The 18,365-nt window shown below is 41.5% G+C and overlaps 1 protein-coding gene across 2 annotated transcripts in view; it reads right to left on the reverse strand.

The window, feature by feature from the left end:
• Nucleotides 1-2,037: 2,037 nt before the first annotated feature.
• The window catches only part of tp53i11b (tumor protein p53 inducible protein 11b), a 47,550-nt gene continuing 31,222 nt past the window's right edge, over nucleotides 2,038-18,365 (reverse strand). For both annotated transcript variants that reach the window (XM_066685622.1, XM_066685620.1), the window contains exons 2-7: nucleotides 16,087-16,224; nucleotides 10,650-10,708; nucleotides 9,206-9,254; nucleotides 6,863-6,959; nucleotides 5,716-5,817; nucleotides 2,038-4,473 (exon numbers count right to left, since the gene is read on the reverse strand). In XM_066685622.1, coding sequence (XP_066541719.1) covers nucleotides 4,340-4,473; nucleotides 5,716-5,817; nucleotides 6,863-6,959; nucleotides 9,206-9,254; nucleotides 10,650-10,708; nucleotides 16,087-16,224 — 579 coding nt within the window. In that variant the 3' untranslated portion in view covers nucleotides 2,038-4,339. The remainder of the gene's footprint in view (nucleotides 4,474-5,715; nucleotides 5,818-6,862; nucleotides 6,960-9,205; nucleotides 9,255-10,649; nucleotides 10,709-16,086; nucleotides 16,225-18,365) is intronic.

Consider the following 18,365-nt stretch of genomic DNA (forward strand, 5'->3'; position numbering starts at 1 on the left):
TGTTGGGTAAGCTTTCCTGGAGGTAGCAAGACAGGAAGTCCTTACAAGTTACCTCTTTTTACTAGGACAGGAAATGAAGCAAACAAAAGCCATAGTATTCGCCATATGTTGACACTGACTCCTATATAAGCTAAACCTGCTAGTTAGCATGTGAGAAGACATTGGCTAACTTCTTAGCAAGCTGTCCGTTGGTGCTTGTTAAGATGCTGTTCTTTTCATTGTAATAAACCTGATTATTTTGCAACGAACGAATGGAGTCTTTTTCAGCGTCTTCTTCACAATACTGAAAATAAACAACACCTTGGATGCAGGAGTGTAACTCTTTCAAGCTGCACTCCCGTAAACTCCCATCAAATTCCTTTCCTACTAAAGACTCAGTTGGTGAAATAGTCTAAAGACAGAATAATGCAACATACATTTCATAAAACAGCTCATCTTTGTATAAAACAAAGACCTTTACTAATCATCAGTGATTACTACTAATTACTACAAAATACTAGTGATGCAATGAGCACACGTTTGATAAAGAAACACACATTTAACATTTCCCTTCACAATACTCAAGATACTACTCACAAGATGTACAATATTAGCATCTTGTGAGTATAGTACAGCATATTGTATTTGTATATTCATTCATTCATTCATTCACTATCTGTAACCGCTTATCCAGTTCAGGGTCGCGGTGGGTCCAGAGCCTACCTGGAATCATTGGGCGCAAGGCGGGAATACACCCTGGAGGGGGCGCCAGTCCTTCACAGGGCTATTTGTATATTGTTTTTATATTTGTATATTGTATATTGTTGTATATTGTTATATTGTATATTTATTAGCATCTTATATGTATATCTATGCAAATGATTAGTTTTTCATTCATTATGTTATATTTGCAAGTATTACATATTTTCAAAACACTAATACATATAAGGTTAATACAACATTCTTATTACATTTTAATAGCTACTCAGAAACACCTAATAAATGTCCACGTAAGAGGTGAAAGACACTGCTCTGCCATTGTACTGATACGAATCTTAATGTTTAATACCTTTATAATAAACTGTGGAGGAAGAAAAAAAAAAAAAAAACACGATCCCCCAAACACTACAGAGGGCACAGTATGTGGCCTTGCCCTCAGTTAAATGAGTTTAAGCCCCACCCACTGCTAAAAGGTCTGAATCTCAGCATGTAATCAGACAAAGCTGGCAGACGATCACTGCGAGTTGAGGTTTTGTAGTGTAGGTCTCATAGCATTGACCTAGGATGCCTTTCCAACAAATCGGTTTGCGTCCTGGTCAACGGCACGAAGAATTATTGTGAAGGGGAAAGGTCAAAATACATGCTCACAGAATCATGCTGAATTCTCATTCTCTTCTCTACGGTTTCAAAACAATGAAAACAAAGCATGTCATGTGTGCTGAGCCCAGCAGCCATACAGACACAGACTAAGAGCAGTGTGTGGTGCAAAGCATTACCTGCGTCAATAGACTCTGATTCTGGAGGAGAAATAATCAGCTGGAGGTGTTTCATATTTCTTTGGGCACCCAAGATCACATTTCCCTGAGATTCTGCTTACAGCTTTGTGGAATATGGACAATGACACCATGCTCAAAACCATATACCTTGAGATTAATGTGGTAAAACTTCACAGCAGACTCTGTAAAGGAAAGACTTCAAGCTATTTCATTATTATTTGTAAATAACTTGAATTTTGGAAAAAGGATGGATATGAACATGACACTTGGTGTAAAAAAAGGAACATATAATATATACACAGGGTAACTGCTAGTTATCTTCATTATACTGTGGAGAGCAGGTAACGTAACGAAGTTCTGTACACACCAGCATTGCCTCACTGTTGCTCCCCAGCCAGGGCTTCAGTGGGAAAAGTAAGTGTGATTTATACTGCCCTCATCAGGATGCTAGAAACATAGTAACAAATGATAACTCATCTGACTTCAGAGGTCTGACCAAGTTGAGCAGAAGTATGTGCACATCATCACCACCATAAAAACACCATTCGTCAGGTTTCCTTTTGAACGTTTCTTTATTCCAAAAAAGAATGAACAATGCAGTTCCATAACAACTACGCTCTACGCAAAACACTCACATACACATTTAAAACGACCAAACATCCTCATCTTTGAGATGCTGTAGATACTTGGAAGATGTAAAGAAACCCGGAAACCCTCATTTAAACCGATGGAGCTGAAAGACAGGGAAGTCCCTTCATTTTGACTTAAGAAAACGCTGAGAATATTTACTGCATTTAATTATAATCAGGAGTTGGCAACCACCTTAAAACAATCAAACATTCATCCTACCACTAAAGGAGGAAGGGAGTCATCAATAACTCACTCAGAAGAGATCAAGGAAAACATTTAAGGATTTTTATGGTGAAACATATATATTTCTCTTGGTTATAAAAACATGCTTGATCTATGTTACGCTGCCATATTTATTTCCTTTAACGGTCACTTTATTTGAACTAGAGTATAAATAAATAAGCTATAAGCATCATCCTCTGCACTATCCAGAGACTCGTATCTTATTGGCCACATGGACGTTTTAGCTGCTGACTACTTTAAGGCAACATCAGAAAGACGAAGGAAGGTCCTGCTACATTGGAAATGACCATGAACCAGTCTGCGCTACACTGCCCTGGATCTCCAGTAGAGAGGCATTACTGCAAAACAAACCACGTTCCCTCTATCCATCACCAACACTCTTCAATCCAGTCTTTCTGTTATTTTAACTGGCCCCGTTTGATACTTGTAACCCATGCCCTTGTTTATTGTCACAAAGACGAAGTGAATAAGCAGATGTGCAGACCCCAGTGAACAGTTCCGTTTTTAAAATCTTTCTAAATGTACAATTAAATCATAGAGTGATGCTTAATGCATCAAGGGGAATAAAAAGGTATGAACATTAATTGTTTAAAAAAAGCTGTGTGAATAAATTATGGGCTGTGGAATGCACTCTTGATGTGTCCACATTATTTTTTTCTTAAAACAAAGAACAGAAAACTGGCCTCTGATCATTTCTGCACCAGATTAAAAAAAGAGCGTTTTAAATTTCTTCAGAAAGTTGCAGGGCAAGCACTGTGCAAAACCTCCCATTATAATTCAGCCTTAAAGAGAGAGAGAGAGAGAGAGAGAGAGAGAGAGAAAAAGAGAAAGAGAGAGAGAGAGAGAGACTGGGTGTTTGACCCCAGCAGACTGTCTGTTCTTAGGTTCCTCTTTCTAGTCTCACACACTGAAGTCTTGGTCCTCATTTGGAAGAGTAGCAGGAAGCCATAGACTAACACATGTCCTACAATGAGTTTCTCTAAACAAACAACAACTGATTTTACATAAAAACCCATGCTCTAGTGTAAACTACCCACTCCGACACCATTACATGAGCCACACGAGCTGGAGCGAAGTGGTGACTGGAACTGATTTTAACAATAAAAATAATAATAATAATAATAATAATAATAAAAAAAAAAAAAACAGGTTTATATTGTAATTTATTCTGTTTTTATGAACAATAACCCCAGCTGGGTTTTTGCTTTTGCACACATATGGGTGTGCAAAAATACACAATCTAATTCAGGACAAAGCTACATTGTGACTGCAGAGATTTAAAAAACAAAACAAACCAAAAAAACACTTTACAATGTTATTTCTCAAAAAATAAAATTGGAAGAATGAGTGAGAGAAAGAGTGAGAGAGAGAGTGAGAGAGAGAGCGCAAGTGCAAGAGCATGCATGTGGGTGAGCGAGAGAAAAGCAAATATGCAGTCAAAGCCCAATTCCCGGGATGGGATTCAGCTGGACACTGGAAGAATAAGGGGATTTCGCATTGCAGAGGTGAACCCTGCTGCCTGAACTCCATGTGCTGTTCCGTAGCCAGGAGCCAGGGCAGCTGGCATCATTTTTATGGGGACGAAAAGCATGGCAGGACCACCTTCCTTGCTGTTGCTAAGCAATGCACCAGCCAATGGGAGGCCTGCATCAACGCATGGACATGGCACCGTCCGACTAATGGGTGGAAAACATGCAGAGGCACGTCTCAGTCTCACACATGCTAAAGGAGGCGCCCACCTTCCACCTGAAAGGAGAAAGACATGTGCCAAGGACCCGACTACAAACAAAACGGGGCACAAAGAAATAAAACAAAAATCCCAGATGAAGATGAGGTGGGAAAGAGATGTCTGGATCTGATCAGTAGTCTCTCGAGAGGCTCCGAGCCTCGTCAGCATGTCGGAAAAGTTGATCGTTTCTTTGCTGTAAAGCTTCTCACTAAACCTCAGTCGAGGCCCACAGACCATCTCTTTCACAGCTGATCCGGGGCCCTTAGATCTTCTTGGGCCGACGTCCCAGGTGGTAGTAGTAGGAGAGGGTGATGGTGAGGAAGAGGATGCGGCTCAGGAGGAGGAGGATGGCGGGGTTAGAGAGCAGGCCCAGCTCCACCAGAGTGAAGGAGGTTACTGAAACAGAAGGATTTAAAAACTGTGAGGTTTATTAAGCTCTCTGCATGAAAAATATTATATTATTTTTCTGTGTGATCACCTGTAAAGGGATTTTTAAAATGAAATTCTAAGGATGTCTCTTCACCACTGGCTGCTCTCCAGTCACAACTGTTCTAGTTTAGTGTTTGTAAATGTCTTTATTTAAAAAAAACAAAAACAAAACGTCTCAGTCCGTTATGCTAGGCATTTCTCTCTATCCGCTCATAGCATGAAATGCATGAACCAATATGAGGATGTTGCTCAATTCCTGGGTAAATATTGACTTATTTCTGCTGTTTTGGCTCACTTAAGGTGGAAATATCTTCAAACTTGGGAGGCAGCTAACAGCATGAAAGTAACCACAGGCTGAATGTGCTACAAAACTAAACTTGAATAATGAGTTTGAGCCACATACAAACAAGAGTCATCCCCCGCCACGCACCCAGACATGCCTTTGCATCTAAAAAGTCGCAGATCCTCTGAACGTAAACAAACCAGAGAGAACAGCATTTCCCCACAACTGTAGACGTCCATTTTAACTTCTATACATTTGTTAGATGTAGCAATTAGCTTCAATTCCCTGATACAAATACATTTCCTATTTTAGTAGTGTTTTTGCTTCTCACTGTAAACAGCCCTTTGCAGTGAAAAAATATAAAATGATTGCCACGTTAAGATTAAGAAAAATAGACATAAATGAATGCACATAATTTATATATTTATACTTTATACTATATATTTGTGCTCTGTGTTAATTTTGTGGATGGTTGGTCCTATCCTCAGTCTAAAGCAGGATTGGTCAGCTTGGCATGTATATTTAAAAAAATAAAATGTAGGAATATGGAATTACAGAAAGAATTGTAGGAATAAATAAATGTGGAAATACAGAAATAGACCTAATACCATTTGATGTACAGAATATTTTTCTTTCATATAATTAGGCCCTTTTTTCACAACAAATTTATTTCCTGAAAAACATAAGTTCTTATAGTATTCATCCATTTATATTTGAAACTATATGTTTGGACATTTATTTACTTTTACTGACATTATATCTAGTCCACCATAAAAACTTGAACTTGATTGAACTCGCTCTTTAGTAAGAAGAGTGGTCTGAGCCTGAACAACCAGAAGAGGGCACTGTTGTTCCAGACTGGTGCAATAACACCACAGTCGTAGAGTCTAGAGCCTCCAAACATGGCAAATCTGAGGGTAACGAACCTAAAAACTGAATAGCGAAGTAGCAGGCTTCACTGAGCAGAGTCCACTGGATGATCACCTTCTCCGCCGTGTACAGGCCGTTCCACATGATGAGGGACAGACCTGCAGAACCGAACATACATTAGGAACAGGAAGATCTTTATGAGGCACTTTGTCCTCTCTATTATAGCTTTGCTGCTTCAGTCAATGAGGGGAATATAAAGCCAATACATTGTCGAATCGGCAGTGAGGACACGGACATATTGTACCTACCACCAGTCGCCAGTAGGACGGAGGCTTAACGTATAATTAAACGACTGAGTGGCACAGAGCATCCCATTCCCAAGAGAAAAGTCCTGTTCCTTTCACATTCTGGTTTCCACCCACTCAGTCTTTTCAAACAAACACACACTTCTCTGTGGATTAGCTGACAGTTCTATTTTGGTGCAATATGACAAGAAAAAAAAATACAATACAAAGCATAACTGGAAACTGTGGTTCAACACTTCAGTCAAAAAGCAAAACACAGTACTCTGCCTTAATCTTAATAAAATCACATCATTCAAAAGGAACATATTACAAAATATGTCTCCTTCTGTGCATGTGCACAATAATTTAGGGCTATAGTATGAACTGCCCAAGTCAGAAAACTTGAGATAAAATGAGCCATTCTGATTCTTCAGGTGTGGCAGTGTTTATGTCAAGTGTAGAACCGTTAGAGTTGCCCCGCCCCTTCGTGTGAGACTGTCCAATCACGGCGCTGAACCCATGTTTACATGAGAGCATAAAGACGAGGTTAAATGCAGCAAAGCAGACATAATCGGAGAAATAGGAACACTGAGGTAATATATATATATATATAATAAAAAGAACAAAAACAGCTGCTCCTCACTACTGTGCACTCGTGTCTGGGGTGAACAGTGTGTGGCTCGTTATCATTTAAAGGAACAGGCGCTGAAAGCATGGTGAATGAGGGAAATACGTCCCTGTTAGGTATATGTTTCACAACTTTTTTTTGATAATCATAGATGGTCTCAGAGTTCTGCACATCACAGTCTTAAGGTCAGCAATTTGGAAAATGTAGTTACACAAAGCAAATCAGGAATGAGAGGAATACAGAGAAAAAAAATACCATTAAAACAGAAGATGTGATAACAGTAGGACTTACTCAGCAGTGCCCCTCCGTACAGGCGTATAGACACGCTGGTGGCCGTTTGTTCTTGGTCGAAAACTACCTCATAAAGCTGATTAGGGAATGCCAAGGCCTGAAAGCATAGAGATCACATACACACGGCTGTAATACAACAATAGCTTACTGTAAACAAGACAAACACACTGGAGAAATTAATCCTTGATTGTACTAGATACAAAAGCTATAAGACATTTTATCACTTAAAACTAGCAAACACTATGCAATATTTTCCTATTGTTTCTGTGAAGTGAATCTCAGCAAATAAATTCTTTGTAGTACACATAAGAACCAGTTTATGCTCCATAGAGCGGGTCCCTCACAAAGTATCATCGGCCTTCGTGGTTATACACTTCCCCTACAGGGAGACGCTGTCATTCAAAGCTAACAAATCATTTACTGATTCTCAGCTGCTCCACTGCTTAGCCACATTCAAAAAATGAAAATGTAACAAATGAAAGTTCAGCAATCAAATAATGTCCCACCAACAAAGGGTGGTGGAACTAAAAGAAGAAATGTAATTCTTTTATGATTTAATACCATTTCCAATAATTCTATGCATTGATTCATGACAAAGAGCTCCTATGAGCACAGCCCAGAGCTGACAATAGCTGCCAGTTTTTCATAATTAAAAGATAAAGATATAAATATGGTCATTCACAGCTATTTGATGTAAAATGGCTTATTCCAGAGGAGCGTGGAGTCTGAATTGTGGTGCTGGTGATAAGGACCAGACGTTTGAAGTGTTTAATGCTTTTAACAGCTACATCATCACAGGTCCATTACTCCATGAAGTGGCTATTAATGGGCTTCCTGAAGCCTGGGATAGTTTTGCGATAGTTTACAGATAATGCTGGGCTTTTTAAAATAAATACCATCACAGCAGAGAAATACATAACACAACATCTGTTTAACATCAAGAAATGATGTATGTTCAGTGGAATATAATGTGTTAGTTAAACATATAAGAATATAGATGAATAGAAAAACATGAATTATAATGAAGAGAAACATGCAATAAAAGCCAATAAAACCAGGTATGGCACAAATCGGATGAGAGCTGTGATTTCTGAGGATGTGAACGCCTCCAACTAATTAAAGCAAACTGGTCGATATGTACACGACGCCAGCATCGCTGTCAAACAGCTAAAATCATTCCATTAGTCCAGGATTTTTAATGTGTGTTATTACCTTGCTACCAAATAAACCAAAACAAAAGCTGCACACGACGACAAGAGCTACTGTTTTCCGCTCATATGAACAGAACACACACTCCTGTTCTGGGGGGCTTTATCCAGTGTTATTATTATTTACCCCTGCAATTCCAACATCCCCACAGTTTGAATACCTCTGATTTACAGGACTCTGATCAGATGACTGTCTTTGGCCAGGTAGTTTTCAGTTTCAAACCTGATTTTGTGCTTTTCTGTGTTTTCAGGAGCACTGTTTTGATTCTGGCCTTGCAAATACAGTATTGTGTTCATAAGTGGCCATTTGTCATGCAAGGAACCACCTTTTCATTAGAGGCTATTAAAGTAACCTCTATATCTGCTGAACTTATACACTACAGTAATCCCTCGCTACTTCGCGGTTCATCTTTCGCGGATTCGCTACTTCGCGGGTTTTTTCAAAGGGGCTTATCATTTTCTTATGGTGTGTAAATTAAAAGTATTTGTTTATTATTATTTACATGTATTAGACTGGGCCTGTAGGTGACAAAATATATCATTTACAAGTGTTTCTTACGTACAGTACATGTATTGTTCATGTCCACATCCGAGTGAAATTTACTGACGCTGAATCACAGCTTAGGAATGACTCTATTACAGAAACTGGTAGGATATCACATGTAGCTCCAGCTGAAAAACATTATAGAATCACTGTTTAATGCAAAGGGCGGGTTGTTAACAGTAACAGGGAGGGTTTTAAAAGTCCAAATACTCGTTAAATACATAAATCTTTCCTCTACTTCGTGGAAATTCATTTCCGAGGATTCACTGTACCTCCCCTATGTTTCACAGTTGCCACTATACCCTCACAGTTGTAGACTTGTTCAGATCCTGGCCAAACCTGTTTAAAACGCATTAGATCAAACCAAGCTAATGTTAGTTTCACGTGACCCGAGAACATGCTGCAAGTTAAGTTTGTCAACAAATCTTTCCTGATGTTTTGCCTCAAAAACCAATCATTTTCAGAAAATATTGACAAACTGGTTGCACTCCTCTTTAAAAACACCACACACTGTGACTGATTCACTAATAACTTCTCAAACCTCAAGCAGGCATCTAAATATTTCAGCATTTCCACTGAGGCGGTGCTCACCATTATGGCCATCACTGTGAAGACCACTGCTGAGAACAGGATCCATATTCTGCAGGAGATAAGGAACATCAGAGTGAGTGGAAAAAAAAGAGAATCCCTGCTGAGAAGTCAGATTTAAAAAATGATTATAGAAACCGTAGAAAGCGTCAGCATTTAAAATTCACACTGTAAGGAAATTCAGCAATTTGTGCTTCAATCTTTGCTGGAGATACTTTAAAACATTCAGGGAAGTGCACGTGTTTGCAAGTAGAGTGGCCTTTAATAATTATTTGTCACAATGTTGAATTATGGGCAACTTGCAATCCCTAAACAACTGAGTGAAAAAGCTTTGAAAACAAAACAGTTCTACTTTCATTGTATACATTGTCAATAACAGTTTATACACCGTTATTTCTATTGTAAAACGGCTAAAACCCTGAGCTTCTGCTCCTCACTGCTGTGCACTCGGGGTCGGGGTGAACAGCGAGCAGCTCATTATCATTTAAAGGAACAGGGCTGTTTAGACGTTTTGGATTTTGACTAAAGCAGGTCATAGACTTTTAATTTAGATCCAGAAGTGTGTTCCACTGTGGGAGTATGTAATATTCTTTCTCTAATTATACTGTCAAGGTGTTCCATACACCATAAATCTCAGGAAAGACAGATCGTACACTCCCAGTAATAATCAGCTTATCAGAGAACCCCTGTAAAATTAATTCTGAATATATAAAAGTAGGTAAAACCCCACTCATGACATCAGTGGAAATAACTGACCACAACTGGACGGCTGATGACTGCTGATATGCTCCTACTCTATCATTAAAAAGCTGCCATTTCTTTCCCGTGACTGATTCCCCACATTTCTACAGAGGGTCTGATCAACCCACAGTTGCACCTCTTGCCAAACTCTTTCTTCTTATTATGTTACCAGACAAATAACAGCCCAGTAATTCCTTCTAATCAGCGCGGGTTTCCAAAATGCCAGAACATCATATTTACAGAATTATTTATGAGATTATGGATTAATATAATATTAATAGATTAATAGATTTTAACATCCATAATCTCCCTGGGTGCTGGGGACAGCTGCCTGCAGCCCGCTGCTCTGTGTATGGGTGTGTTTTTGTGATGTGTGTGTGTGTAATGATAATAAAAAACACAATAAAAAGCAAATTGCGTTACAGGTCACACCGCTGAACCTTAGACACACAACCTGTGAGCAACTTCCAATGTAGTGTATCAGCAGTCTCTCGTTTCATTACCACAGCTCTGGCATTTTTCAGCAAATCAGGATCAAATCTTGTATATTATTTCAAAGAAAGTAAGAAAGAACAGAGTTTTCTGAAATCCAACACGCACATAAATCCCTCTCTACCACAGAGCTTGGTAGGAGCTAAAATACATGGAAGAAGTATACGCTTTGTTGTAGAATTTTTAGCACTGAGGTCATTCTCTGTCACCTTACCTCAAACCCACAGGCTCACGTACAGCAAACTTAATCTCATTCCCCAGCATCTGACTGATCTGAGAGAGAGAGAGAGAGAGAGAGAGAGAGAGAGAGAGAGAGAGAGAGAGATTGTTAACTAACAAAGACATCAAAAGAAGGAAAGACACTGCCACTGGCCACATATAGTGAGGTAGAACATTATATACAATAGATGTGCCATCATTCATTAATCTATAACCATACACACATCAACGTGTAGCTCTCTGTTAGCCACAAAGCCCCACAGTCTCGAGACGTTCCTGAGGCTAGAGGAACTTCACAGGTTTGACTCATCATCGTCGTCCCATTAGTGCAGCCATTAAGCGATGGACGTCTATATTTAGCATAAAATCTGATTTGTTAACAATTAGCCACCAGCCTCCCACACACAGAGTCTGACGATTCCCACGTTTTCACAGAGTGAAGTTCACAGCTAACGTTCTGCACAGCCTCCCACACGCCACCATTTCAAGATGGTGAAAACAACACTTGACTTCAGTTACTCAAAAAAAGGCATTCCTGCCAAACACATCTTTTACCTCAACCACCACCGTCTCCCATTTAACATTTACTTCATGTAAAACGAAGCTCACAGAGGATTTCGTTTATACACAGGGATTGAACCTGCTTAATCTCATCAGTACTTTATTTAAATTAAAGGGGATATAGTGGAAAACGCTCCCATGTTCAGTGCTTGTGCACGTGGCATTACAGAAGGCCCTAGATGTTGGGGTGGGGCTGTCGTATCTTACCTACAGATGAGCACCCCAGGAAACATTTAGCCGTTGATTCAATGTTGAAATAACATAATGACTGCCGTCTAATCAACATTTTCTTAAGGTTGAAAATGAAAGTTGAAAAGACGAGTATTACACGACGTCCAGTGACGTTATTAATTGGTCACCACTTAATTGACTTAAGATGGATTTTGGACGTACATTGATGTTTAAAATATGTCCCTGGCGGACTGACTATTTTTAGACCAATTTTGAACATCCAGGGACGTTCCTTCTTTACTGGGACTGGAGTTTCCGTCGCACTTAAGTCACATATAATTCAGATGCAAACTGTAACTTGTCCGTAATGACATTTAATAAGCATCGTTTCTCTCCCTCTCTGTGTGTTCACTTTATTTCGTTAATTTGGGACATAGCCCCGATGAGCAAAATGTAAACGGGCAGTGAAGCTAGGCTTTGGCGCCTCCTGCCACAGTGAGTAAGTCCTGGGATATAACTGTAGAGTGGCAACGGGCAAGGACATGCACCGACAACCTGAAACTTCATCAAGCGGAGAAGTCGGTTCAGTTACACTGCGCTTAACCTTCATTCCAGCGATATACAATACAGTTCTTTTCCATCCTCTCACCCTCAGCTACTCTGGCTTGACCTAGTGTACACATGACATAGTGAAATATGTTCTACAGAGAACAAATTAATGCTTTAAGCTTGCTCTATTTGAGAGTTTTTTTATATATATATTATCATCATCAACACACACACAGTGTACACATTGTTTTCATTTAATCTGATTACAAAAGTAGGGCGGCACGGTGGCGCAGCAGGTAGGTGTCGCAGTCACGCAGCTCCAGGGGCCTGGAGGTTGTGGGTTCGATTCCCGCTCCGGGTGACTGTCTGTGAGGAGTTGGTGTGTTCTCCCCGTGTCCGCGTGGGTTTCCTCCGGGTGCTCCGGTTTCCTCCCACAGTCCAAAAACACACGTTGGTAGGTGGATTGGCGACTCAAGTGTCCGTAGGTGTGAGTGAATGTGTGTGTGTTGCCCTGTGAAGGACTGGCGCCCCCTCCAGGGTGTATTCCCGCCTTGCGCCCAATGATTCCAGGTAGGCTCTGGACCCACCGCGACCCTGAACTGGATAAGGGTTACAGATAATGAATGAATGAATGAATGAATGATTACAAAAGTTATTTTTTTTAGTTCAACACTTACCATCTAGAATTTCTGTATGTTATATTGACTATTGACTTGAGACTTGATTCAGATTCTATCCTACAAACTCTGACTTGTGAACATCTCTGACCTGACCTGCCTCTGCACTGGACCTTGGGAAAAGCGCTTTTAAAATGGTGGAGTTGAAAGTGCATGTCAGTTATCGAGGCCCAATTCTTCTCAGCCTCACTGGGAGAGTCTAGGTCAGAGGTCATCAAATCCTTGGAACATGGTTCGAGGATTTTAAAGGGACGGCTCATATGAAACTATAGTTGCACCTGACCAGCCAGGTATAGTGTCATACAGGTCGGCCATTGTAAAATCGGATTTGATGACCTCTGGTTTAGGAACATAGACTAAAACTTGCAGTGTTGCCCTGAGAACATCAGGGAGGTCAGGTACTGGTGCTGGATGATAAGTTGTGAATAAATGGCATGGATAGAGGTCCACCAGTCTGCTTAACCCAATGCTGTGTTAGGAGAGGCCTTGATGCTCGGCTTTGTTAAGTGGCGACGGCCTAATGGGATGTCCCCCCAGAGCATCTCATTCTATTCACATGCCATGGTTTTAGAGATTAAACCCACCACGGGCACAGCTAACTTTAGGAAGAATCTTTGTGGGGTGTACAGGAAAATGCCCAGGAAATGCACAGTCCCTCAGACATAGGTGTGAAATTTGCTTCATGAAAGAACGAAATAACACACATCGAAATGCCGCAGCCAAAAAAAGCAGACATGCGCAGGCTTGTTTCACGACTGACAGCCTCCTGACGGCCAGCGCGTCCAGAGAAAATCAGTTCGCTGCCCAGGAAAGCGCAAAGTCCCTGAGGAGGAAATGGAGTCACTACACTGGAAACACTCTCTAATGAGAGTCAGCCTGCTCCAAAACTGCTGGGACTCAGAGGAGCTTCTGCCTCCATCAGTCAGCCTCAAGGGTCAGGGTCCATCATCCTTCCTCCTTCCCTCTTTCTTTAACCTGTCCTTCTCTCCTTCCCTCCATTTCCTTATCTCCTTTTCTCACCTGCTTTCCCTTCACCTCTCTTCACCCCTTCCCATCCTTCCTTCACTCACCCCAAACTCTTCCTTTCTCCTGCTTTCCATTTTTCTTTCACTCCATAACCCATTTATCCTCCTCTCTGCTTCATTACGCCCCTGCTCCAAGTTCATTTTCACTCTTTCTGACCTCCTGCACTTTGAGTCTTCTCGTCTCCTCACAACAATCCTCACCCCTTCAGTTCCTCTCATCCTTCCTCCTCTCCATCCCTCAGTTTATTCCCCCTTAAGCCTTCTTTCCTCCCTTTCTCTTTTCATACTTCCCTTCTCGTGCTTTACGCAGTGAAAGTGAGCGGCTGTAGAGAGAGCCTGACCCTCGTGTAAACAGTACAGAGCCGTGATGTTATCCCTGTCCTCTCTGTGTGCAGCAGTGTCTGGACAGTTCAGAGACTCCTCCACTGAGTGAATGCTGCAGGCCACGGACAGTAACAAGGCAATACTTGAAGACTTAAGGGAGAAAAACAAGACCCCTGACCTTCAAGTGTGTGTCCGCGTCATGAGGGGAAATGGAGAGATTAGAGGAATCCACGAGGGGAGAGAGGGTTTCTCTTTTCACCTCGCTCTGCTGCTTTCACAGGAATTGGGGGGGTGGGGGGCATGACGTGACGACAACAATTTGCTGTGATCTGTTCTTTATCAAACATTATTCAAAGAGAAGTGAACTGTAACAGTCTCAAAACAAAAGGAACCTCTCTCTTCCTCCCCTGTGGTATCAACAATGCTGCAGGGGGAGACCAAGAGCAAAAAAGTTCTTACGTATTGCTGCTTTAAAACAAGCTCAGTTTGTAAAACCAATGCAGGGTTTATTTTTACGCCCAGCGTCGTCGTCCAGCTCCACACCCAGTTTGCTTCGGCCTGTTGTTACCGAATTATGTACTGCACTGACATTTAGTGAGGGACACATCTGACAGAGTGGGCAGGCCAGTGAGGAGAGGGAGAAAGGATACAGGAGACAGCGGGACTAAACAAGACTTGGGAGGGAAGAAAGAGCCGTGTTTAATTGCCACCCACTCATCCATCACACAGTAGCACATTTATGCAGGGGACAAAGTCTGCATTTTGCGACTGGAAGCGGATGTGGGAGTGGGACTAGAAATAAAAAAAGAATGAACGACAGCGCAGGAATCCTTGGGAGATTGTGCTGTTCGTATTTCTCATTTCGTTATTCCTCATGCTTTGGCGCAGACATATGCTTTGTTACGGAGTCAAAACTGAATAATTTATCTCGAGTGAAGCGAGGGCAGCAGGAGGAATATATGAACTGCTACACCAAAGCAGCAGCATCGACATGAAACAAAAACTCATCAGAAACGACAAGCCGGTCTGCCACATCCTGAAATGAACCTCGTTATAAACAAGATTCAGAACACAAATAAGCAGCTCTGTGCAGAGGAAACAAGTCTCTCAATCCCCAGAGCCTTCTCCAGGAGCGAGTGCTAAACACTGTTTCCTTCTTTTGTGTTATGTTATTGCGTTAGCCACGTGAGCGCTCATCTGAACCTATGCCAAGGACAAGGCTCTTATGTCTTGGTTCAAAAAAACATCATAAAACAGAAAAAAGACAAGATATTTATGTTTTTTCCTCAGTGACTTCCCTGTTCTTTTTAAATATGCAGTCATTCTGAAGCTGAAGTCCAAAACAAGGTCGCACAGTGGTAAGATCAGACTAGAAATTATGAGAAATGCTCCAAAAACTAATAAGCAGATGATGTAATCCTGCACTGGGAAAATAAACAAGAAAATAAAAATGGAATGGGTCCAATGGATCCAACATTCTTAAGTTGCACTATGAAAGTTTGGCAAGTTTGGGGAATTAGCAACATCTCTGGTGGGACAATGTAATTGCAGGAAACGCATGGAAGAACATTTAGAATTGTGGGTTGTGCTGCTTTTCATTCATTCATTGTTTGTAAGCGCTTATTCAGTTCAGGGTCTCTGTGGGTCCACAGCCTACCCGGAATCACCGGGTGCAAGGCAGGAACACTCTTCACAGGGCAACACACACTCACACCTAGGGACACTGTTTTTGAGTCACCAATCCACTTTCCAGCGTGTTTTTGGACTGTGGGAGGAAACCCACGCAGACACAGGGAGATCACACCACACTCCCGACAGACAGTCACCCGGAGGAAGCCCACGCTGATACAGGGAGAACACACCACACTCCTCACAGACAGTCACCCGTAGCGGGTATCAAACCCACAACCACCAAGTCCCTGGAGCTGTGTGACTGAGACTGCTGCTTTTCATTTCCAATTTAATTTTTTAATTAATTGGAGGATTGTAATCATGTTTAATTGAAGGAGTATTCAGAGGGAACTGGATCAGTTTAAAAAAGAAAGAAAAACAGCCGGACTTGTATTTGTCCCCGAATAAGTCTGTTTTCACTTGTGAGCTCCGTGACTCCACAAAAGAAACTGACCTTTGACCTGTGCACCTCTCCATCATCATCCTCGCCTCCAACCCCCAGGATCTTGCGTGTCTTCAGTCGACTCACAAGGTCAGTTTGACTGTGCTTCTTCATGAGAGGAGGATGAGGTTTCGCAGCCATGCTGGTAGCCTAGAGAGAGAGAGAGAGAGAGAGAGAGAGAGAGAGAGAGAGAGAGAGAGAGAGAGAGAGAGAGAGAGAGAGAGAGAGATTATAAAAACATTAATATTAAAACATATTAATAAAATAATTAACAATATTGAAATAAATATATCTCTGAACCAGTGGAAACCGCATTAGTTCCACATTTCCCACAATGTCCTCGTACTAACACTCTTCCAAAGCCTGCAATAAGGCTGAAAGGAAATGCGAATCCCATGGCACTTTGTTGCATCTTCATGCCCCAGAGGAGGACAGTTGCCTTTGGCTTTGCCTTTTGCAGGGACAGACTGGACTCGCTTTGTTTGCAGAAGACGAGCCAGCCGGTTCCTCCTCGCTTAGAGAGAACAGCTCAGTGGCGAAATTCTATAAAGGAGAGGACAAGGCAGCATCTGACACCCTGGCGCTCCTAGCCTGAGGGGCTTAGAGGACATGACGTCTCTTCATCTCATCACACCTAGGAAAAAACACCACCAGCTCCCCAGCAAACCAAGCATCTGGGAGCCAGCTACCTACCTGCACTGATGAGGTGTCCAGAGACACAAGACAGCAAAGACATCCCTCTTGTCCAGGTTCTGTGTTTGCTGAGATACTTGGTAAAATTCACAAATATTTGTGTCTGCAAAAATCTTCTTACACTTGCAGTTATCATTCAAGTAAAATCTCTAATAGTGCTGCGCTACTGTGCCTTTATTCAAACCAAATTGCACCACTATTTACTGTGTAGCTGCTACACCTGGACAAAATGCCATAGCATCACTATGACTGACTCATTTAGCTCAATAGCCTCTTAGGTCTGATGTAGTTCATGTTGTTTAAGCAGTTAACGAGTTGACGTTTATCATTTTAAAATGCCATTTGGGCCAAATGAAAAAGTAAATTACTGTCATTAACCACTCTCTAGTCGTTAGTCGGACAACCTTTGACTGTGATTATGGTGTGTATATGCCATGGCATTTCCACAACGTCACAGCGTTTATTTCTGGCCAACACTGCATTCGTTTTTGTCTGAGATCTTGCACTGATGATGGAAAAGTGGAAGCACAGTCCACCTTGGCATTTCCCAAAGACTTTCACTGGTCTGTGGTGAAAATGATTCCTCATGCTCCCAGAACTACCAAATATGCTACTACACTTTCACAGTCTGTACTGGGTGAATCTCAACATTGAGATCCCCACTCCAGTGGTAACACCGCTTCCAGAGTGGGCACCGTGCATGATAAGTGCATTGCTTCATGCACTTTCCTTCTCACCCTAATGTACCCACTGCTCTGGTACAGGGTAAATCAGGACTTGAACTTTCTCTTAAATTTAAAACAGTGAGTTTCTCAATGTTTCCAGTGTGTGGTGGCTTTTGCGTGGGGTTTCCTTATGACGACACAACTGTATAATCCCAATCCCCTGGTGTTAAACACAGCTGTGATTTCTACTGTCCATTACTTCCCTTTCAGGATTTCTTTTCCTGCTGGAACTACATCCTGATCAATTCATGAAAAACAGACGTTGGAGAAATTGTGTTTTGAGAATAATTCAATTGAACTCTTTCTATGCACAGCAATATTTCAATTATGCAAATCCCCACTCCCATGGGACCTGTCTGGATCCTCTTCATAAAAGCCCTTTGTTGGCGATGTTTTGCTGGGAGGGCTGTGAGGACCGATGGAGAGCAGAATATTGTGGAAGGAACTTAATTAAATGGCATTTCTAAAAAAGCACTAATAATAAAAAGACAGCTGTGTGCTGCTGAAAAGAGGGACTCAGCCACCCCCCCATTGTGGAGTGCATTCTTTCAAACGGGCGTAACAATGACAGAACGACTCCCCGTCTCCAAATTACAGTCTGTTTCGGTTCTGGGATTTTCTTTTCTGTTATGAGCACACCAATCTTTCACAAAGATCCTGTGCTGCAAGATGCCGGGAGATCATTTTCCTTTGTGACATCACAGTAGTGATGGCAGTGGCATCTGCTGATCTGATTTATGGCCCTGGGCCTTTAGAATTATTACGCAGACCTCTTCTCCACTTCTAAACAAGCAAACAACCAATACTCTTTTTGGAATTTCTCTCAGTGCCCAACTTCAATCAGATAAAACCCACTTTTACAAAGAACAGCAA

Source organism: Hoplias malabaricus, chromosome 11 (assembly GCF_029633855.1).
Source record: "Hoplias malabaricus isolate fHopMal1 chromosome 11, fHopMal1.hap1, whole genome shotgun sequence".
NCBI classification, from domain to species: Eukaryota; Metazoa; Chordata; class Actinopteri; order Characiformes; family Erythrinidae; genus Hoplias; species Hoplias malabaricus.